This window comes from Vicugna pacos, chromosome 23, assembly GCF_048564905.1.
Source record: "Vicugna pacos chromosome 23, VicPac4, whole genome shotgun sequence".
Lineage (NCBI taxonomy): Eukaryota > Metazoa > Chordata > Mammalia > Artiodactyla > Camelidae > Vicugna > Vicugna pacos.
In genome coordinates, this window is record NC_133009.1 from 12,118,000 (window position 1) to 12,142,973 (window position 24,974).

Here is a 24,974-nt window from a genome sequence, read left to right on the forward strand (position 1 = left end):
TAGGAAACAATTTTAACATGTTTTGCCAAAGCAAGCACAAAAGTCAATAAATAGTTTATATTAACAATAAACAATTTAAGAGTAAAAAAATTTTAAATCCCACTGACAAAGCACCAAAAAAAAAATCAGCTGTAAGATCTTGACACTGAGAACTACAAAATAAGAAATTAAAGAAGACCTAAAATATGATATGGCTGTTCAATGGTCATGAACTGGAAAACTCAATATTACAAGTTTCATTCTCTCCAAATTGGTTTTTAGATTCAATATAATCCTGATCAAAATCCCTACAGATTTTTTTTTTTTTGGAGGGAAGGTGTTTGGGTGGAAATTGACTCTAAAATTTAAATGTATGTGCAAGGACCTAGAACAGGCGTGGCAGTCTGGAAGAAAAAGGACAAAGGCGGTAACTGATTTTAATGTTTACAGTTATGCTATGCCAATTAACACAGTGTAGTATTGACATAAGAATAAACAAATAAAGCAGCGGAACATAATAGAATCCAAAAATAAACCTGAGCATGCACAGTCACTTGATTTGTGACCAAGGCTCAGTGCAGTGGTGGAGGTGACAGCCTGACTGACGCAGGTTCAATGAAATAAGAGGAGGGAAAATGGAGACACATGTCATTTCCCTCCCATTCTCACCACTGCTGTCTGGGTGCACTTGCAAAAATCAAAGTAAGATCATGTCACGCACCTAATGAAAACTCTTGATGGCTTCTTTTTGCCCACATGACAAAATGTGAACTCCTTGGCAAGACCCTGGTACTCTATATCCCTGGATCTTGCCTCTCTCTCTCACCACTCCTCCTTCTCCTGATGCTGACTCTGCTTTAGACATAAGGAATGCCTTGCTAGTCCCCCAGAGCACACTGCTCTGCATATCATCTCTTCACTTACAAGACTGCCCTCCTTACTCCTCACCAGACTAACCCCAGTCACCTCCTCCAGGAAGCCCTCCTAGATTCTCTCACTAGTTAGTAAGCCAGAACACCCTGAGCTGACCCCCTGGAACAGCACCTCTCACATTCTGTGCCAGTGTCAATCACCTGTGGCCCCCACTAGACTGGGAGCAGACTGAATAGCTGTATTCCCATCCCCTACCACCTAAGTTGGTAAGCATTCTTTAAAGAAGAACACTGTAAACAGGACACCAAAATATACTGATGGAGAACTAAAATAAAAGTAGAACTTGGATTGGCCAAAAAGGAGCCGGGAGGAAACGGACAGTGTGAGAGCAGAGGGCAATCAGGCACATGAGCTGAAACTGTTTTGCTCCAAAGCGTAATGCTCTTGCATTACCGCCGAGCATCAGGAAGCCTTTACATTTTTTTTAAAACTCTGGAATCACAGTTTCACAGTAAATCACTGCTGCCTGGAAGCCACCCAGAATCAACTTCCTCTTGTTAAAAATGCTCCCCCAAGCCACTCCCTTGATCCCACACCCCCCCCAACAAGAACGATCATGAGTCAGGTGTCAGTGTAGGGTACAGCACCTGTAGCCCGGTCTTCTATTTGCAGCCCGGTCTTCTATTTGAAGCCCCTCCTTGAACAAGAGGCCCGTCACTTCCACAATCCTTCACACACTGTGAGCTCAAATCAGGAAGAAGGCTGACTTTTTTTTTTTTTTAATTAAAATAAGAGGGAACGTTCTATGATGGATTCTTCTCACAATCTGGGGACAGCGGCAAAACTGATACTAGCACTGAAATCAGACCTCAGCCAGTGGCCACTGCTGGGAAGTCCCGATTACCAGAAGAGAAACACACCCATCAGCAGCAGTTCCTGCTGCTAACAAGACACTTAGATGGTGACTGCCAGGTGTCTGCTTTTGTCCTCTTTTTACCAAAACAACTGAATGGTAGAAATACTCAGCATAAACATAAGAAATAGCAATGCCAAGGAAAAGAGCATGAAATGTGAGGATACTACAATACAATCTCACCTTTCTGTCTGCTGTATTAGACATAATAACTTGAATTAAATATTTTTCGGTTTTTATCAAGGAGATACCCCAGGCTGCTAAGAAGGGCTGGTCTGCATGCCAGTGTCTCAGCTCCGCCCCACTCTCCATGTCCAAGGGACCCGCAGGAGGAGGAACCCCCAGGAGAAGGCTTGCTGATCAGGCTTAAATAACCAATGCTATTCCACTCCTATTCAGTGATTTTTTAAATTGCTATTATGGAATAGATAAACAAATTATGGTATATCCATACAATGGAATATTATTCAGAAATAAAAAGAAAGAAGCTTTCAGATATACCTGGAGGAAACAAACTTCCAAGTAAAAGAAGCCAATCTGAAAAGGCTACATACTATGTGATTCCAACATTATGACATTCTGGAAAAGGCAAAATTATGGAGATAGTAAAAAGATCCGTAGATGCCAAGAGTTAGAGGGGAGAGATGGATGAACAGGCAGAGCACAGAGGATGTTTAGAGCAGGGAGACTACCCTGTGTGACATACAGTGTCAATACCCATTTGTCAAAACCCACAGAATGTATAATGCACAGGGTGAACCCTAATGGAAACTTTGGGCTTTAAGTGGTAATAATGTATCGGTGTTGGTGTAGTAAGTGTACTGCCCTAATGCAAGATGTCAATAAGAGGGAAACTGGGTGGTGAAAGGAGGGTCTGTATTTCTGCTCTATTCTAGAATCCTAAAACTGCTCTGAAAAAAAAGTGTCTAGTAATAAAAAAAAATGCCACGAGAAGCCACGGGGACTGCCTGTATCACTGGACGTCTAGGAAAGAAAAGCCCTGGTCATCTCATGCCTTCTAGCTGACAGCTTCCTACCATCATTCAGCTGGGCAGCAGAGTCATCTGTTTGAAAACTGAAATGGTGTCCATCCACCTAAATAGAAACCACAGTGAGGACTGACAACTACAAATCAACAGGATGAATGAGGAACGTACATGAGTCCAATTTGCTTTCAGCACCAGTGATGAGGAAATCATGGAAGAGCTGGGAATAGTGAACCCAGAAGAACCCAGAAGGGTGACTATCTGCCCAGGAGAGAGAAGCAGGGTGGACAACCAGCCCCTGGAGTCACTTCCGACCCCGTGCTCCCTGCCTAGCCCTACACACACGCAGCAGCAACCTCAGCTTAGGGTCAGCCAGGCTGACCACCCAAACTTTCTCACCCCTCAGCTGTGTGAGAGGGGTCAGAAGAGGCCAGGGAGGGAATGATTCAGAGAGGGGGACCCGAGGAATGAAATGCACGGCGTGGTTCATTCCATCTCCAGATCTGTGATAAGGGAGCATGATCTGCAGGGAGAAGCACAGATCCAGAGGTCAGGAGACCAGAGTCCAGTTTCCTTCCCTGGACAACCTGGCCCTTTTCCCTCATCTGCAAAGCAGGGATAATACTTGCCCCAGAGCCACAGATGGTTAGAGCTGGGATGAACCCAACTTATGGGTAAGGTAAGCAAAGTCCAGGGAGATGAAATGACTTCCCTAAATTTGCACAGCTGGGGGGCAATCACACCTAGCTGACAAACCACCTTCCTCCCTGCTCAGTACAGTTTCTTCACCGCCACAAAGCTAGAATAAAGATAATCTATGCAACAAGGAATATGGTCAATCATATGTAATAGTGTTGTATGCAGACAAATGGTTACTAGACTTGGTGTGGTGAACGTTTCCACAAATTACTATGGAATACACCTGAAACTAACATAACATTGTACATCATCTGTATTTCAATAATGCGAAAGATAATCTGTGCAAAAGTATTTTGGAAAGTTAGAAGCACTAGATAAAGGAAAGCTGTCGGTGCTCTCTCTCTCCAACAGCACACCTCGGTCCTGTTCTGCGCTGGGTGATCATCTCCTTGGCAAGTGTCAGCTGTGACCGGCACTAGTCAGTGGTGCTGCTGTCTGAGGCTACAGAACCAAGGACAGAAGGATGCTCTTGGCCCCAGGCCGCAGGGCACCAGAATTGTCACCCTGGAGATGGCAAGATTGGCTCCATCCTCCCCTTTGCACTTTCACACTCCACTGGCCATCAGCAATAAGGGTTCCTAAGAGAGGGAATATGTTTTGTGAATAATAACTCCATCTTTAATCCATGAAGCACACCAGGCCAATAATCCACAAAGTGCTTGAAAGAGATCCCGCTGGCTTTGCTTCGGCAGACGCATGCCAAGCTCCGTTCGCTCCATTTCCAGCCCTTTTGTCCTCTTACCAGTTTAACTAATGTGCAAACATATTCCCAAACAGCCTACAAAACAGATGATTACCAACAGGGTGAAGAATGACGCAAATGTAGGCCATCTACATAAGTGAAACAAGTTGAGCCAAAAGGGGTCATCTGTGCGGCTTAATTCACAGACCCAGGCTACATCCACGGGACTGAATTCACAATTGCTGGCTTTCGCAATTTAACCTAGCTCTTTCTTGACCCAAGCCTTGGGAGGGTCTGATCCTCTCACTTCAAGAGCTCCCACACCAAAACCCACGTCCACACCCCAACCCCACACACACACATGGCCAAGCCACCATGGCTCACTCTCCACCTAGTTGGTGGTCTCCCCTGTGGCACAATTCCATTGGTGTAATCAGGAGGACACCAGAGAGAGGTCGGTTCCTTGTATTTTTTATGAGAAGTAAGTCAATAATTTCCTATTTCTCCCCACACTCTCAGAGAAAGGGCCAAGGGCAGAGGGAGCCGCAACCTTAGAGCATGGGTAAGAAGACAGTGCATGGCGACGGTGAACCTGCTGAGCTGTTAATCAGAGTTCTCCTCCCGAGGGGATTTTCACAGCCTAATCCAGGTTCAACAGATGGGGTGCCCTTCACGGCCCCCCAACCTCCTCTCAGCCCTACCAGCCCTTCACGCCCACTGACTGAATGGTGCCTTTTAACAAAAAGGCCTGTGCCTGGAAAACTGTGCTGGATCTGTCCCCTGGCCAGCACCTTAAACCTCCTATCTCATCACCACCTCAGATGCCTGGGGGAAAATGCAGCCGCCCACCTCCCCGTAGCCAGTGCCCAACCTCCCTACCACAACCACCAAGCCAACGGGTGAGCCACGCACGGGAGCTTCTTGGTCAGTTTCGACTCAGTTTGAATCAGTGTATCCTTCAGTGTTTCGTCCCTATTTTATCAAATCTGTCACTATTCAGAATAGAGAAGAGTCAGAAGGGGACAGAATATTACTGGGACTGCATGATTTGTTGTGCCCTCTTGAGTGAGTCATATTCCCCCCGGGTCTGTTTCCCTATTTGTGAGTTAAGAGGGTTGAACCTCCACAGGGCTACTGGGCTCTGACCTCCAAGAGGTCTACTTATCATAGCCTGCTAACTGCTCCCAACCCACCCCACCTTCCACCCCCTCCCATCACAGGGAGGAGGTTAGTCCATTTTTATAGTCAGTCTGGAGGTGAGACTAACACAAAAGAGATTTTTAGAACTCCCAGATTTTGCAGCTGGCCAGAAACTCAAAATCCACTGCCCAAATGCCATGCCTTCAGACAGGTAAGGTACTGTCACCCCCAGGATGTAGACAGGAAGACTGTGATCCAGAAGGGCTAAATGATGTGCACAGGGTTCTCAGCCAGCCTAATGGGTGAGACCAAGAGGACCAGCAGCCAACTCTTCAGTCTCCTCATGTTGCTCTCCCCCAACTCCACTATCAAGGTTAGAGAATGGCATTCTTTCAGGTGTGAGCCAAAGCTTTAAAAGGAGTTACTAAGCATAAAATCAAGTCTTTACACAAATAAACTTATTTACAAAACAGAAACAGACTCACAGACATACAAAACAAATTTATCATTACCAAGGGGGGAGGGGCTGGGAAGGGGTAAATTGGGAGCTCGAGATTTGCAGATATTATATAAATATTAAACATAGCACAGGGAACTATATTTAATATTTTAGAGTAACTCATAATGAAAAAGAATATGAAAAGGAATATATGCATGTATATATATGACTGAAACATTATGCTGTACACCAGAATTTGACACAATGTTGTAAACTGACTATACTTCAATAAAAAATAAAATAAAATAAAATCAAGTCTTTACAGAAGCAAATTGTAGGTATAACCCCTTGATATTCATATCATTATTTAGGATCAAGGCATGGTAGTGAGAGCTTTGATGCTAAACCCTTTGCCAACTAGAAAGCTACAGAGGAATTATGAATTTCCTAACTACAGTCTATTTCATGACTCTGGAAATCAGAAATCAGGGGTGCTCACAATTAACGGCAAAGGAGTTCCAACCCAGCATACACAGTGCCCGGGAAGAAGCTCTCTGCTCTGCTAACCTCCAAGGTGATCTTGACACATTTACATCTGTGTTTACAGCTCTGCCAATATTAATAAGAAACTGTGGAAGCCAAAGAACTGTTCTATTTATTTGCAAACTTTCAAGGCCATTGCTATAAGTAGCAAATGGTTTATTTTAAAAAACTCAACCAGTTTTTTTAAAGTTAAATTTAATTTCCCATATGTGTTTAAGAAGCTCTTTTAGGTTGAAACAAATCAGTTGAGTTATCTAAGCCAAAATGATCATATTTTCCTAACTAACATAAAGTTTTCTAGAAATGTGCTCACAGAGAAAAATATTCCTAACATGTACTAAAACTCACATTTAAGAATCTCAATATTTCACTTCAGGGATGATTTTGTTCTCTTAAATGATCAGTCTCGACTCATTTAATCCCCCTACAAAATCCACACAAGCCATGCAGAGAATTATTCCTTGGGATTTTAAAGTACATTTAAAAAAAAAAAAACACACCACACAGATCAAAGCAGGGGTTGTTCTGAGTCTAGAGCATCTGAAAATCAGCTCCTCTCTACTGGAAAGCAAAGTAGTAGGCAGCTGGATGCTCTCAGAGGAAGGGGCTGAAGTCCTCCCCCACTGCTGGTACTGATCTGAAGACAGAGAGGCATCGTTACGCCACCAGCAAGACATCAATTCTTGTATCCTACAGGTCTTGTGTCTTGGCAAGGAGCTGGCTGTTCCTACCAACGATCTCAAGGCTGAGTCTCACTAGCTCCCTTTAGTCCCAAGAGTGTATCCTGCCCCAACTCAGCCTCCCAGTGGCTTCCTGGAGGACCCACTCAGTTAGCAGCCCAGCCAGACTGAGACCTCTGGGACCCTCCATAATAGAAGACAATGAGGGCCACCACTATCCGAGGCTGAAGACTTACCAGATGAACTGCCTTATCTTAATTCAACTAACGTGTCAACTAGAAGAACAATTCCCATAGAACACTTAAACTAGATAAGAACCTGACATTTCCCTTCGCAATGATGTGACATTCTTGGTTTTTCAAAGGAGGAAATCACTTTAACCAGCCCAGTGGCCCCCTTCCTGCTGTGACGTGTCCCAGGCACCCAATCACTGACTGTTTAAGCAAGTCCTGATTCCAGCACATTTACAGAGCATTTATCTTCTTTCAGTTCCTCCCTCGGCCTGTAGGACTAACAATCCAGAATCAGTATAATCCAGTAACAGCACTACTCCCTGTAGCCACAAGAGCCAGAATGAACCACAGCCTGACTATCTCAGCAAATGTAGGCCAGGGAGAACAGGGACAAGCGAATGTCACCAGTCACCTCCAAAACTCACGTTAGCAAAGAAATAACTCATTCTTCCCCAACCATTTACCACGGGCGGGGCAGGGAAGGCAAGCAAACTTGGAGCGAAATAGCATCCCTGTTGCCAGAAGTTAATTAGCTTTGAAAGAGCCAGAGTTCAGCAGCAGGTGATAGAAAAGTCCCCATAATTAGAATAACCAACAGGTAGGCATTCAGCAATTGCATACAAGTGAAAGATTCACCAATGCAGTAACAACGCATGCCTGCTTCTGCAGCCCCACCACCCGAGCCAGTGGCTTGCACTCCAAAGGAGGGAAGCCTTTGGTCTCCTCCACATTCATCCACTGCCATGCAGGATGCCCCCGAAACTACAAAGGACAAGAACAGCAGGCGAGGGTATCGAGCAAGCATCATGCTCCCTCAGTTCCGGACATCAGTCATGCTAGTTCCCATCCATTTAATTACTCTTCTGCTGACCACCCACAGTTAAGTTAAAGACATGACAACAAGGTCTGAGATTTGAGGGATGTACCTGACTCTCTCTCCCCTCCAGGGGTGGTGGAATCTGATCAGCAAAACCAATCTTCCCTGGATCACCCATAAAGGCACTAACCTCATCCACGTTCTCAAAAGCGTTGATGACATCATATGGCAAACAGGACAGAAGGTCAATCACAAACCACGTCTTCAGGTAGTTCATGCGGATGAGTTTGGGGTCAGAAATCACCTCCCCAGCTGGTCCAACAAAGGTGGTATGAAAATTCAGCACAATGTCCACCAAAAAGATGACGTCCACGATGCTATCCACAACCAGCCAGGCCACGTTGTTCTGTCTGGTCTTAAAGGAGACATTGTAAGGGACCAAGATGGCTGTGTAGAAGGTTAAGATCAAGATAATCCAATCCCACGTGGTCTTAAAAACACAGTAATGTAAGATGATGTGAGGGGGAGTCTTTGGTGCCTCTTGCTTGTATTGGGGAAGGATGTCTGAGCCCAGCTGCAGAACCTGTACAGAAAAACATGGCCAAGAGAGAACTAAGTTAGGGTTTCATTGTAAGCGTCTAACCAGTCAGCATCTGTCACTGATAAACACTCATGACACTTCGGACGGATCCAGGTGCAAGAACAGGTACCAGAGGAGTACGGGAGAAAGGAAGTGAACACTGTAACACAAACAGTCGGAATGAAACAATAACAAACCATTATTTGGCTTACTGTGAGCCAATCACTGTATTAAGTACTTCACCTACATGTCTTATCTCACTTAATTCTAAATACAAGCTTGTTTTATTAGCCAATTATTATTCTGTGTGACAAGTGAGAAACTGAGGTGCAAGAGAATTAAGTAACTTTACTCAACAAATACTGATTGCTCTGTGCCAGGAATTGTTCTAGACATGGGGTGTACAGCAATGAAGGAAACAGCATGATCCCTGCCCTGGTGGAGCTCAGTCCAGCAGACAAATCAAGATAATTTCAAAGCGTAAGAAGAGCTAAATAAGAGGCTGGGATGGGGCACAAGGGGATTTGATAGAATATGACTTGAGGAGAAGGGGAAGGAGAGCGTTTGAACTACAGCCTGGATGAAAACAAGACACCAGCCATTCAAACTTTGCAGGAAAAAGTTATCCAAGTTAGAGGGGATAACTGGTATAATGACGCCAGGGTGGGATAACTTTGATATTTTCAGGAAAAGAAAAAAGTCTGGTATGACTAAAGCACACTAAATGAAGGGGGAAGGCATGCGGGATGAACTCAGGGGGGAACCACACAGACCCTAGTGGGCCATAGGGAGGTGTGTTTTTTTATTCTCAGTATGTCTGAGTATAGGGTTTTAAGTAAGAGAATAATAATTTGATGCATGCTTTTAAAAGATCACCATGCCTGCTGTGTAGATAATGAATTGAGGCAAAGGATGAGAAGGAAGAACAGAATCAGGGAACTTATTACAAAAGCATGGGGAAAAGTTGGGGTGATGGAGAAAAGTAGTCCGATTCTGGATATATTTTTCAAGTAAAACCAACTAGACTTGCTAATGACTAGAAAACGAAGAAAAGGGAGCACTGAAAGGTACTCCTCACTTAATTCCCACAGCCCAGCATGGTCCAGAATAGGCACTACAGGACAGTTTTTAAGTGAATGACTAAACTTCAAAGTCATACAGCTAGCACAAGATGGAACCAGGATTCCAAACTAGGTCTAGTTGGATTGAAAACACATGCTGTTTCACATCAAGGTTATGTTTCCCTAAATAACAGGCTTCTAAGCAAGCAGACTTAGCAAACAATGAAGTACAGAGAAGCTTGGTTCCAAGAAAGTATCATGGATGGTTTTCACCTTCAACGTTATATGGAAAACAAACATCAGAAGACACTAAAAGGTGGAAACAGGAAAGAAAACTGGCTAGGAATACTACAGTTCCCTGCAGTGAGTTCTCTGGGTTTTCTTTTTGCCTCATATATTCCTAGTCTTGGAACTGAAGAAGTCAGCAACCTGGAAACGCCAGTGGGTGCAGACAAAAAGAGTTCCAACAAAAGCCCACTCTCAAAGACTGGGAAGGGGGCAACCTCAAAAGACAGAACATTTTAGATAATAACCACTCTATTGGCTAACCGCTACAGAAAAGGCTGTGGCCCCAGTCCCATCCAGGTCAGCAAAGGCTACTAGGAAGCCAGGACTTCCCCCTTCTCAAGACTGTAATGAAGCACCCAGCCCCAGCCTCCTGCCTACAGGACTATTACCAGAGAAGGCCCAGTAGGAAGCCTGGACTTCCTTTCCCCTCCACGAGGCAGAAATGAGGCCCCCACCCCCACAATGCAGAGAGGTATCAATGTAAGCTTTGTGCGGAGCCGTAACTCCCACTCTTACCCATCACTATCAAGTGTCAATGGAGGCTGAGTTGGAAACCTGAACTGCTGTCCCAACCTGGAAGAAACGAGGGGATGTCTACCCTTCCTCTGCCATATTTGTGTCAAAAGTGGCCACCTAAAACAAAATGTTTAAATTTAAAGACCCAGCGTCTCATAGCATAACAACAGAATAATATCCAAATGCCCATTTAAACAACAAAAAAATCACTCATTATATCAAGAACCAGGAAAGCATCAAACTGATTGAAAAACATAAAATCAGTTGATGCCAACAATCAGGATGACAGAGATGTGAGAAATATCTGACAAAGGGTTTAAAATAGCCATCATAAAAACGCTTGAATGAGCAATTACAGACACACTTGAAACAAAAAAATAGAAAGTCTCAAATAGCAAAGAAATAGAAAACAAATAGCAAAGAAATAGAAGGTCTCAGCACAGAAAGAGAAGATCTAAAGATCAACTATCGAAAACTTTAGAACCAAAAATATAATAACTGATTTTAAAAATTCAGTAGATAGGTTCAGCAGAAGGGAGGAGACAGAGGAAAGAATCAGTGAACTTAAAGACAAAACAATAGGAATTACCCAACCTAAACAACAGACAGAAAGACACACTACCTAATGGTGAAAGGGTCAGTTCACCACAAAAACATCCTAACGTGTATGCACCAAACAAAAGAGCTCCAAATATATGTGAAGCCAAAACTTACTGAAAGATGAAATAGACAAATCCATATTCCTCTCTCAACCTCTGACAGAACAACAATACAGAAAATAAGCAAGGATATAGAAGAACTCAGTGACAACATAAACCAGCAGGACTTCGTCAATATTTATAACGCACTCCACCCAGCAAGAGCAGAGTGCACATTCTTTTCAAGTGCACGTGGGACCCTACCTAGGATAGACCATGTACAAGCCCATAAAACAAATTTTGACAAGTTTAACAGAATTTAAATCACACAGGTGTGTTCTCTGACTACAGTGAAATCAAACTAGAAATCAATAACAGAAAGATAACAGGAAAATATTCAAATACTTGGAAATGAAATACCCAAACACTTGAAAACAACACACTTCTAAATAATCCATGAGCCAAAGAAGAAGTCTCAAGGGAAATTTAAACATACACTGAACTCAATGAAAATCAAAATACAACATATCAAAATGCCGCTAAAGCAGTACTGAAAGGGAAATTTACAGCACGAGATGTTTGCGTAAGAAAAAAGACAAAAGTCTCAAACAATAATGTGCAATCTCATCTCAAGGACCTAAAAAAGAACAAAATAAAAGTAAATTAGCAAGCAGAAGGAAGGAAATAAAGCTAAGAACAGACATCAGTGAAATTGAAAATAGGAAAATGGTAGAGAAAACCAGTGATCTTTGAAAAATCAATAAAATTGAAAACCTATAGCAAGACTGAAAAAGAAAAAAAAAGTAGAAAAGCCACAGATTACCAGAAGAATCAGGAATGAAATAAGAGATATAACAATAAACCATGTAGATACCAAAAAGGTAACAGGAATGCTACAAACAACTCTGCATATATAAATTTGCCTACTTAGATGAAATGGTCCTCGAAAAACACAAACTACCACAATTCACAGCCCTATAAACAATAAGAAAATTGAATTCATAATTTTAAAACCCCCAAAAGAGAAATCTCCAGGCCCAGGTGGTTTAATGGATAATGGTACCAAAATTTAACAAAGAATTAACAACAATTCTATGCAGTCTCTTCCAGAAAATAAAAGCAGAGGGAATATTTCTCAATTCATTTTGTGAAGCTAGTATTACCTTGATTCCAAAACCAGTCAAAGACAGCATACACACACACACACACACACACACACACACACACAAGACAATTACAAACCAATATCTTTTATAAATATAGATGCAAAAAATCCTTAACAAATAGTAGCAGATGGATTTCACCAATAGATAAAGAAATGACCAAGTGGGGTATATTCCAAGGGTGGAAAGTAATTCAGTATTCAAAAATGAATCAATGTAATTCACCATAGTAACAGGCTAAAGAAGAAAAATCACATGATCTTATCAACTGATACAGAAAAAAAAATCTGACAAAATTCAACATCTATTCAAGATAAAAACTCAGAAAAAAAAGAGTAGAGAGGAACTTCAACTTGATAAAAAGCATATATTAAAAAAAACTACAGCTGACATACTTGGAGAAAGACTGAAGGCTTTCCTTTCAAGATCAAGAAGAAGGCAACATACCAGCTTTCACTACTCTTATTCAGTAAAGCTCTGCCATTGCAATAAGGCAAAAAAAAAAAAAAAAGGAGGTGGGGAAGAAAGAAAAGGAGGACAATAAAAGGCATCCAGATTAGAAAGGAAGAAATAAAAATATCCCTATTTGAAAATGACATAATGGTGTACATCAAATATTCCATATAAACTCCTAGAACTAACAAATGAGTTCTGCAAGGTCACATGATACAAGATAAACCAACAAAAATCACTGTATTTCCATATACTAGAAATGAACACCAAAATTACATAATACCATTTATAATCACTCAAAAACTACTTAGGTATAGGTATAGTAAAACATGCACAGAACTTATATGCTAAAAATTTAAAAAGTGCTGATAAAGGAAATCAAAGAAGATATAAATAAATGGAAACATGCACTGTTGGTAAATTAGAAGACTCAACACACTAAAGATTTCCATTCTCTCCAAACTGATATACAAGTTTACCAGAATTCCTATCAGAATGCCAGCAAGAGTTTTTGTAGATATATACAAGATTATTCTAAAATTTATATGGAAAGGCAAAGGAATAGGCAGAGCTAAAATAATTCTGAATAAGAATAAAGCGGGAGGCATCAGTCTAGCCAATTTCAAGACCTGATATATAGCACAGTAATTAAGACTGTATGATACTGATAGAAAAACAGACTTATAGATTAATGGAACAGAATAGAGAACCCAGAAATAGACCCACACAAATGCCAAACTGATTTTTGACAGTGGCACAAAAAGCAATTCAGTGGAGGAAAGACAGCCTTTTCAACAAATGCTGCTGGAGCAAAAAACATTCATAGGTTTAAAAAAAAAAAAAGAACCAAAAAGAACCTCAATAGAACTCTTACATCTTACACAAAAATTGGATTGCAGGCTTAAATGTAAAACATAGAAGTTTTAGGGAAAAAAACATAGATGAATAACTTTGGAACCTAGGTCTAGGCAAAGTATTCTTAGACTAAACCCCAAGCACAATCCATAAAGGAAAAAACTGATAAACTGGACATCATCAAAATTTAAAACTTTTGTTTCACAAAAGACTCTAGAAGGATGAAAAGCCAAGCTATGATTTGGAGAAAATGTTTACAAACCACATATCCAACAAATAAATAGGATCTAGAATACATACTTTATAATGTATAATCTCAAAGCTTAACAAAAAAATAAACAATCCAATCAGAAAATGAGGAAAAGTTATGAACGGACATTTCAGCCAAGAAGGTATACAGATGGCAAATAAGCACATGAAAAGATGTTTGACATCATTAGCTATCAGGAAAATGCAAATTAAAACTATAATGAGATAACACTATGTACCTATCAAAATAGCCAACATAAAAAACAGTGACAACATCAAATGCTGGTGAGAATGCAGATAAACCAGATTTCTCATATACTGCTAATGGAAATGTAAAATGGTACAGCCACTCCAGAAAAGAGTTTGGCAATTTATTAAACAACTAAATATGCAACAACAATTACACTTCTGGGCATTTATCCCAGAAAAATGAAAACTCATGTTCATGCAAAAACCAGTACATGAATGCTCAGAGCAAGTGTATCTGTAATATCAAAAATTAGGATTGACCCGGATGTCCTTCAACAGATGAATGGTAAGTAAACTGTGGTACATCCAAACCAGAGAAAACTACTCAGCCATGAAAACATACCAACTACTGATACAACCAACAACCTGGGTGAATCTCCAGAGGTTTATAAAGCCAGTCCCCAAAGACAACACACTGTATGATTCCATTTATATAACATCCTTGAAATGACAAAATTATAGGAATAGAGAAAAGATCAGAGTTTGCCAGGGCTTAAGGAGGGGATAAGGGTAGGAAGGCTATAAAAAGGCAACAAGAGGTGTTCTCCTGGTGAGGGAAATGTTCTGTATCTTGACTGCACCAATGTCAGTACCTTGGCTGTGATATTGTGTTGTAGTTTTGCAGGAAGTTACCATCAGGGGAAACTAAGTAAAAAGCACATGGGATCTCTTTGTATTCGTTCTTAAAACCGCATGTGAATCTACAATTATCTCAAAACAAGTTTAATTTTAAAAAATGAACTGAACACAGATGAATTACAAGCATTATATTTAAGGAAGGAGTCCTGGGCACTGAGCTAAGGGAAGGGCAGGGGAAAGGGAGGTCTGAGCTATTTTGTAACTCATCGTATGTTTACAAAATATAGTCTGGGCGATAAAACTATTCAGCAAGAATTCAAAAGAATCCACAAGTAAGCGGTCACCGGCTGATGGCACACCAAAGTCACCTGGAGCTCAATGGAGGAAATGCCCTTTCAGAGAAAAATGACTGTTCCTGTGACAGTTTACTATAATCCACAGTTATTTACAAGTGAATTTCCCATTCTGATGCTTTCCAGGACACTGTCAGGCCCTGTGTTACCGAGGCCTGAGTCAACAATGTCTCCATCCCTCCCAGCAGTGCCAGGTTGACCACAGACACTCCCTCTGCTGCTGTTCCAACAACATGTGTCTGAAGGGTATGGACAGAGGTGCGAGGCTAGACTCAGAGGGTTGTTGGGACTTGTGTTCAGTTTCCTCTTCCCATCTCTGGGATGCAGCCTCCCACACTGAAATCATGGGGTTTCTGCATTCTGCAAGTAGACTTGGAAGCCAGGACATTTGATCAGGAGAACTGTGACACATTCTTTTTCCAAATCTTTACGTTAAAAGGCCATGAATTATTCCCCTAAGGCCAAGCACTGAGAGTCTGACGTGAGATCTTATGTATTTCACTCTGGTATCAACTCTTTAGCAATTATATGGAAAACAGAAGTAAGAGGACAATTCCAAGGAATGAGTGTTTCATTACAGAAAATCAGTATTTTTAAGAAAACTTCCCAGATCAAGAGAGTATTTTGCACCCAGTTAAGTATAGTCTTTAAGTCTTAAGTATTTACACTTAAGTATAGTGTAGTCAACCAAGAGTCTTTTTAGAGTGCAATGACAAATGACTAATTATTCATGTTTATCAGAACAATTCCCATGAGACTGTTCCACCTTCCTCAGAAGTGCGTACAGCCATGGATTCAGACCAGAATAGCAGGTTCAAGCCTGGTTCTGATGAGCCCCACGACTGCCACCATCAGGAGAAAAAGCATTCTCAGGGTCATTCAGAATATTCCCAACTGGAAAGGGGCTAGTGTCCTCCAAAGGGAGAAGCCTCTGGGTACAGGGTTAAAAGAGATGGGAAACCGACCTTGCGTCCAGCCGTAACAAGTGTGCTCAGCATCAGATGCTCGGTGATGCTTCTGAATTTGCAGGGAAACAGCTTCACCAGAAGTGGAGACAGGAGAATGACCCAGTGTAGTGGTCCTGATGAGCACTGCACAGTCAGTCCTCTCCCTCACCTCTTTTCTATGGTCACCAGCATGAGTATGTGCTTCTAGTTTCTTCTGTTTGATAAGGCTTGTACAATGGAAGCTTCCAAAGGCAGAGAGCTCACAGCCTTCCAGAATGCAATGTGTCTGTCCTGCATGCCCAACCAGACAGGAGACCCCAAACGCAGATACCTCTTCTCCCAGTGTAGAGTTGTTAGTTCACACTTTCTCCATCCCTCTGCCTACAACATCCAGGCTCTGCCCACAGGAAGGGCTCACTACAGGCTATTATTTTTTTAAAACATTTTTTATTAAGTTATAGTCATTTTATAATGTTGTGTCAATTTCCAGTGTAGAGCACAATTTTTCAGTTATACATGAACATACATATATTCATTGTCACATTTTTTTTTGCCGTGAGCTACCACAAACTACAGGCTATTATTGATGGAGTCAAAGAAGGCTCAATGGGAAGGCTGATTCTGGAAGGAAAACAGATGAGGGCTTTCCCCTCAATGAAGAACAGGGAAATCAGACTGACGTACCACGTTTCTCTAGCACTTTCACTGCCGAAGTCCTCTACGGTACTTTTGAATCCTTAGATTCACCCCAGGAGGGTGTTCTACAGATGGAAAAATGTAGGTTCAGAGAGGCTAAGTGACTCACCCTGAGTCATACCCGGGGTGAGTAAGCAGAGAGCTTGGAGTCTAAGCCAGGCTGCCAGCTCCAAGCCTCTGAGCCTTCTCACTAATCTACTTGTACAGCCTGAAGTGCCTTCCACAGAACACTGACACACGTCATCCCATCTCACGCAACCTCGTGAGATGGGAAGGCTGGTATTTTTCTTAATTTACAGACTGGGAAAATGAACCCAGAAAGTAAATGATTTGTTCACAGTCATACAGCTGATGATAAAACAGGACCATAAGCGCAAGTCCAGTTTCCTAATTCAATTCAATCCTTGTCTTCTGTTGTACCTGATTATTCATAAACTACTATTTCTCCATAAGACTTCTAAACATGTCACCTGTCGTCTTATGAAACCAGCTTCCAGTTGAAGGCACCATCTCCCATTGTGGGTCTTTTCAAGGACTTCCCAATTAAAGTCCTGAACCACCCACACTGGCCAGAGTCTGTCTCCCTGAAGAGTAACTACCCCACTCCCCAAGTCATACCTCACTAGATGAAGAAAGAAGCAGGACCAAATTGCACTTATCCTGAAACCCTTCTGTGTCAAGCGAATGTCACGACGCACAGTGATTTTTGCTGAAATGGATCAGAGATACTTCACTTTAAGCTCTTAAGTGCATCTCTGCTACACCTCGTTCTTAGCTTACGTTTTTATCTAAAAAATCACTGAAAAAAAAAATAGAGCCAGTCTTCCAATAGTCATGTATCTACCAATCAGCCTTCACCCTTCATCCACCTACCTCCTTCCGGTTTCAACAGAGAAAGGGCCTTCTTCCTATGAAAGGCCAATTCCTCTCATGTTTTCTGAACTTCATCCTGATGCCCCTCCTCAAGGGCCTTACACCCCCATGATTCCCACTCTTTTATTTCCATCAGCCTCTCCTTGGACACAGTATCATTCCATCAGCATCTTTAGACATCAGTCAACTCCACTTTCTTGCTCAGTTCCTTTTGCTGTTGCTCTTTATAGCCAGGCTTTTTGAAAGAGTAATCTAAACACAACATCTCCATTTTCTCCCCTCTAACCACCTTCAACACACCCCAATCTAACTACTGCCTGCACTCTCTAATCAGATTATCTATTTTCAAGGTCACCAACAATCTCAACATTGCTAAATACAATGGACGCTTCCATCCTGATCTAACTCATGCTCTCAGGAGCTGTTTACAGATGTTCACATTTCTTCCTTCCTGAAGCACTCTCCTTGCTTGGCTTTCTTAATGCCGCTGTCCTGCTATGGTACTACAAGGTGTCTAGCCGAGATCTCCCTTCAAGACAATCTCCAGAACTAACCCATCAGGGAGTTCTGTTGGTTCTATCACCAAACACATAAATCCATTCCCCATTCTCCAACTTCTACGACCCTCTCCAATGCACCACCCCCTTTCACTGCACCTGGCAGTAGCTTCCCAACCTCTCCCCGTTTCCATTCTGACCCTCCTCAAATTCATACACCATACAGCAACTCAGATTGCATTACATCACTCCCCTGATCAAAATCAACTCGTTACACTGAACTTCAAAGAAGATCAATATTCTTGCTGTAAACTACAAGCTTCTGGCTACCTTTCCAACCCTACCTAAGCCCTTCATCGCCATTCCAACCACGTCATCCCACTGCTTTCTGAAAAAATACCGAAGCTCTTTTCTCACCTTGGGGCAGCTCAAAAGGTTCCTCCTCTACACTCCACACGGGTGGGCTCTTCTCAACCACTGGGTCTTGGTATCAGCCTCATCTCCACATAGAGGCCATCCCTGATCACCTTCTGAAATAGACTCTCTACCACCTCCTTCCTCTATTACTTCCTGTCATATTACAAGGTTTGTTCCTCTCACAGCTCTCATCAGGAATTGCAATAAAACATGTATCTATTGATTTATTTGTTCACAGATGTCTCTCCCACTAGACTGTAGGCTCCATGAGGTCGAAGTGTTTGTCTGTCTTCTCACCATCAGATACTCTGCCCTTAGCACAGTGCCTGCTACAGAGTGAATGCTTAATAAAACCACCTGAAGAAATGAATGACTGACTGAACAAATACAGCCAAATAAGAGCTGAGAAAAGAAGACTCCAATCAAAGTAGAAGTCTTGACAAAACTGTAGTATCAAGAATGTTCCGCAAACACAATAATAACCATGATATGGACAAAAGAGAATATGTTATACCTTAGGGCCATATTCCAATCATGTGTACTGTCATGAAGAAATAAAAATAAAAACCAGAGTCCACATATACCATTTAATATCACGAAAGTTTCCAGCAGGTGCCCTTCTCCCAGAGTATTATGGCATCAGCTATCATTTACTAAGTGCTTAAGGTACGCCCTACCCTGAGCTAGAAAGTCCTGCACTCAATGCTCACAACTATGAGGTACATATTATTATCATCTCTATTTTACAATAAAGACATTGAAGCTTGGGGAAGTAAAGTAACTTGTCCAAGGCCACAGACGTTTTAAGCAGTGCAGCTGGTGTTGAAAATCTTGTCCAGTTTAACTCCAAGGTCCATGTATTTAACCACTATGCTGCCATGCCAAGTTCCTGACTGAGCACTTTATGCAAAAAATACAATTTAATCCTTACAATAACCATATGAGGTAGATACTGGTCTCTATTTTATAGGTAAGAAAAATTATTCCAGAGAGGCTAAATTGCCCAAAACCACAAAGTGAACTAAGTAGTGAAGCTGAGATTCAAACACAAATCTGATCTGAAAGCCCATAGCCATTAACCAATGGAAATAAAATGCAAATCACAGATGTGGGTCTCATAAGTACGTAAAAAAAATTTAATAACCACATTAAAAAAGTGAAACACGGGGGCAGAGTATAGCTCAAGTGGTAGAGTGCACAAGGTCCTGGGTTCAATCCCCAGTACCTCCTCAAAAAATAGATAATAAGTAAACCAAAATAAAATTAAAAAAAAAGAAAACCGATCAAATTAAGTTTAATATTTCAACCCAATAATTTAATTCAATATATTGGAAGTATTATCACTTCAACATGCAAACAATATAGAAAATTATTGAGATATTCTACATTGCTTTTATTACAGATATGATTTAAATCCAGTAAGTACAGTGTAACTTACTACACCTCTCAATTCAGATGAACCCCATTCCAGTTGTTCCATAGCCACATAAGGTAACCAAAACGGACAGCACAAATCTAAACCATGAATGCACCTTAGGAATGCCCTGAACCAATTTAAATGTAGGCATTGCTCTCAAAAGTAGATTCAGGGATGCAAGGGTTTTTCAGTATCCACAAATCAATCAATATGATACACCACATTAACAAATTGAAGAATAAAAACCGTAAGATCATCTTAATAGATGCAGAAAAAGCTTTTGATAAAATTCAACATCTATTTGTGATTAAAAAAAAAACAAAACTCTCCAGAAAGTGGGCATAGAGGGAACGTATTTCGACATAACAAAGGCCATATATGACAAACCCATAGCTAACATTATACTTAATGGTGAAAAGCTGAAAGTATTTCCTCTAAGATCAGGAAAAAGACAAGGATGACCACTCTTACCAATTTTATTCAACACAGTTTTAGAAGTCCTAGATACAGCAATCAGAGAAGAAAAAGAAATAAAAAGGAATCCAAATTGGAAAAGAAGAAGTAAAATTGTCACTGTTTGCAGGTGACATGATACTATACATAGAAAATCCTAAAGAGGCTACTAGAGCTCATCAATGAATTCAGTAAAGTTGCAGGATACAAAATTAATGTGCAGAAATCAGTTGCATTTCCTTACACTAACAAGAAAATAACAGAAAAAGAAATTAAGGAAACAATCCCATTGACCATTGCATCAAAAAGAGTAAAATACCTAGGAATAAACCTACCTCAGGAGGCAAAGGACCTGTACTCCAAAAACTATAAGACATTGATGAAAGAAATTGAAGATGACACAAATAGATGGAAAGATACACCATGTTCGTGGATTGGATGAATCAATAGCATTCAAATGGCCATATTACCCCCGGAAATGTACAGATTCAATGCAATCGCTATCAAATTACTAATGATGTTTTTCATAGAACTGGAACAAAAAACGTTATAATTTGTATGGAAACACAAAAGACCCCAAACAGCTAAAATAATCTTGAGAAAGAAGAATTGAGCTGGGGGAATCATCTTCCCTGATTTCAGACTATATTATAAAGCTACAGTGATCAAAACAGTAAGGTACTGGCACAAAAACAGACACATAGATTAACGGAACAGGATAGAAAGTCCAGAAATAACTCCACACACTTATGGTCAAGGAGGCAAGAATATACAATGGAAAAAAGACAGTCTCTTCAATAAGTGGTGCTGTGAAAACCGGACAGCTACATGTAAAAAAATGAAATTAGAACATTCTCTAACACTATACACAAAAATCAACTCAAAATGGATTAAAGACCTAAATGTAAGACCAAACACTATAAAACTCCTAGAGGAAAACATAGGCAGAATACTCTTTGACATAAATCACAGCAATATTTTTTTGAACCATCTCCTACGATAATGGAAATAAAAGCAAAAATAAACAAATGGGACCCAATTAAACTTAAAAGCTTTTGCACAGCTAAGGCAACCATAAACAAAATGAAAAGACAACCTACAGAATGAAGGAAAATATTTGCAAATGATGGGACTGACAAGGGACTAATTTCCAAAATATACAAACAGCTCATACAGCTTAATATAAAGAAAACAAGCAACCCAATCAAAAAATGGGCAGAAGATCTAGACATTTCCCCAAAGAAGACATCCAGATGGCCAACAGGCACATGAAAGGATGCTTGACATCGCTAATTATTAGAGAAATACAAATCAAAATTACAATGGGGTATCACCTCACACCAGTCAAAATGGTCATCATTAAAAAATCTACAAATAATAAATGCTGGAGAGGGTGTGGAGAAAAAGGAACCCTATTATACTGTTGGTGGAAATGTAAATTGGTGGAGCCACTATGGAGGACAGTATGGTGGTTCCTTAACAAACTAAAAATAGAGTTACTATATGATCCAGCAATCCAATTCCTGGGCATATATCCAGAGAAAACTATAACTCAAAAAGACACATGCATCCCATTGTTCACAGTAGCACTATTTACAACAGCCAAGACATGGAAGCAACCTAAATGTCCATTGACAGATGAATGGATAAAGAAGATGTGGTATATATACACAATGGAATACTACTCGGCCATTAAAAATAATGAAATAATGCTATTTGCAACAACATGGATGGACCTGGAGATCGTCGTTCTAAATGAAGTAATCTGGAAAGAGAAAGAAAAATAGCATATGATATCACTTATATGTGGAATCTAAAAAAGAGACACAAATGAACTTACACAAAACAGAAACAGATTCACAGACATAAACAAACTTACGGTCACCAGGGAGTAAAGGGGGTAGAAAGAGATAAATTGGGAGTTTGAGATTTGCAGATACTAACTACTATATAAAAAATAGATAAACAACAGGTTTATACTGTATAGCATAGGGATCTATATTCAGAATCTTATAGTAACCTACAGTGAAAAGAATATGAAAATAAATATATGTATGTTCATGTATGACTGAAACATTATGCTGTACACCAGAAACTGACACAGCATTGTAAACCAACTATACTTCAATTTTTAAAAAAGTAGATTTGGAAAGGATAAACTATCCACACACCAGCCAACCAAAAAAGCAGATTAAAAAACATGAATCACAAACATATGTGTACATGTAACTGTGTGCAAGGTGGGGAGAAGGGAGGACATGTCAGAAAACAAAGAGATGGCTGGGGAAACCATTAGAGATGGGGGTGGCAAACACAGTAAGTCAATCAGGACACAGCTCTTGCAGGCTGAACCTGGCAGAGCCTCAGCCTGGAATCCCTAGTCTTGACTTCATAGCTGATCCACCTTAAGCAAGGCAAGGCCTCCATGCCTTCGTTTCCTCACCTGAAAAATGAAGCTAATACCATTCATACCAGACAGAGACAGTGACTATAGATATATATGCATATGTAAATATATGTATATGCATAAGAATAAATCTATAAATTCTTCTTGTAAACAGTTAAGCAGTATTCAAATACTAGTATTTTTGAGTTTTTCCCTTTATTATTTAATAAATTCTTTATATATACATTTATTCTTTTTCAGATTCTTTTCCATTATAGGTTATTACAAGATATTGACTATAGTTCCCTGTGCTATAGAGTTGATCCTTGTTATTTACCTATTTTATATATAATATTTTATATCTGCTAATCCCAAACTCCTAATTTATCCCTTCTCCTCCCTTTCCCCTTTTGTAACCAAAGTTTGTTTTCTTTGTCTGTGAGTCTCTTTCTGGTTTGTAAATAAGTTCATTTATATCATTTTTCTTAGATTCCATATATAAATGATATCATATATTTGTCTTTGTCTGACTTACTTCACTTAATATGCTAATCTCTAGGTCCATCCATGTTGCTACAAATGACATTTGTAAATTTTTCATTATTTGATTCTTTTTATGACTGAGTAATATTCCATTGCATATATATACCACAACTTCTTTTTTTTAAATTTTTTTAAACATTTTTTATTGAGTTACAGTTATTTCAGAACGTTATGTCAAATTCCATAGATAAACAAGATTATACTGTATACCACAACTTCTTTATCCATTTAATATTGATGTGAGGTGACTATGACAATCTCCCTTAAAGGACGGGCCACAGACAGACAGAACTCAGGCAGGGCGTTTCCAGCAGGCAGTGCATACAAGCTGGGATGTATAAGGAGGTGGTGGAAGAGCCCAGTGTGGGAGGAGCTGGTGTGGCTGAGGTGCAGGGGCTTTTTGCTTTTTGTGGTGGTGGTTAATTTCATATTCGGGATTGGGGGAGATATCTATGGAGGGCAATATTGAGAAATGAAGCTAAATATAAGGCAGGGGAGGGCCAGCCTCAGATGTGCCCTTTATGCAAAGGTAAGAATTTGAAGTAAAGGAGGTACATAATCAGATTGCTCTGTGTGAGGGTAACCGGGCAGCAGTGTTGAAGAAGGACCAAAAGAGGCAAGCCTGGAAGTGCAGGGAGACCTGTGACACAGTGCTGCAGAAGGCCAGGAAAGAGAGGATGTGGGCTTGAACTGGCAGCAGCATTGGAAGAGGTTGCGCTCAAACTCTAAGGTCTCCCTGGGAGCCTGAAGACCTAGCCAATCCCCCACAGCCAGGAGGTCCCCCAACAGGAGTCAGAGAAGCCAGCCACCTCAAGACCACAGTTTCATGGGGAGTATCAGCCGTCATCTCCCCGGCTGATGGCAGAAGAAGAAACCAGAGCCAAACACAGAGAACTTCCTCTTTCAAGGGTGGTCCCGGGGTACTCACCACTTTGCCCACCAAACAGGTTTCATTCATCACTGAAGGCCACAGAGGGAGCACCTCCCACAGACACCACCATGACCCTCATCTACCACAACTGCCTCAAACACCCTCCCTCTGGGAGTAAAGAGAAGCCTCACTCCAGGCACAACAGGTACAACCCCTCCTTTGGCGCCGGCACGCACGTCTCTCTCCAACTTCCTCAAGCACAGCTCCAAGAGGAGGCCTCTCCCCCATTTAGAAACAGCATGGGTTTTTATGACCACAGAGTGAGGACAGACTCTGTTCCCACCAGAAAAAGCATATTCAAATAAAAAGGGAGAGCTGGATGTTAACGAGGCTGTGAATGAAGCTCTAGCCACAAAATAAAGCCTGATTTGGGGCTTCAGACATCTGAACTAAACAAGTGCCTAATTCCCGTCATAAACACCCTTCTCCATAAACCAGGCAGGCTCTATTTTTAGAACTTTTTCCATGATGCACTTGTTCTTTAATGGAAGCGATAAAGGCAGTGAGAAGCAATTAAAAATATTAACTCATATACTTGAAGTCACAGCAGAGTACCAGCCCACAGGACACCTTCACAAATAGAAGCCCACATTGGAAAGCAATTGGGCAACAGTCTTGTTTTCCTCCCCTTTTGCCAAGAAGTACTTCAGTCACGTTCCCTTCGCTTCTTGTTTTCAAAACTTCAGCTACATTTTTAAAACTCAAGCATGGAGACTTCATTATGAGACTGAGTCATGGAAACGCTGCCATCATTATCAAATCAGCTCCAAACAGTTGTCCGTTATCCATGATTGTGGCAGACAATTTTCACAAGGGGAGGAGGGGGTTAAATGCGAAAGGGAATCA

At 40.9% G+C, this 24,974-nt stretch overlaps 1 protein-coding gene across 1 annotated transcript in view; it reads right to left on the reverse strand.

Annotated features, from left to right (window-relative positions):
* KCNH1 (potassium voltage-gated channel subfamily H member 1) overlaps positions 1 to 24,974 on the reverse strand; it is a 329,150-nt gene that overhangs the window by 246,795 nt on the left and 57,381 nt on the right. Inside the window, exons 6-7 of the mRNA XM_072948224.1 lie at positions 8,175 to 8,567; positions 7,829 to 7,929 (exon numbers count right to left, since the gene is read on the reverse strand). Of these exons, the coding sequence (XP_072804325.1) occupies positions 7,829 to 7,929; positions 8,175 to 8,567 (494 nt within the window). The remainder of the gene's footprint in view (positions 1 to 7,828; positions 7,930 to 8,174; positions 8,568 to 24,974) is intronic.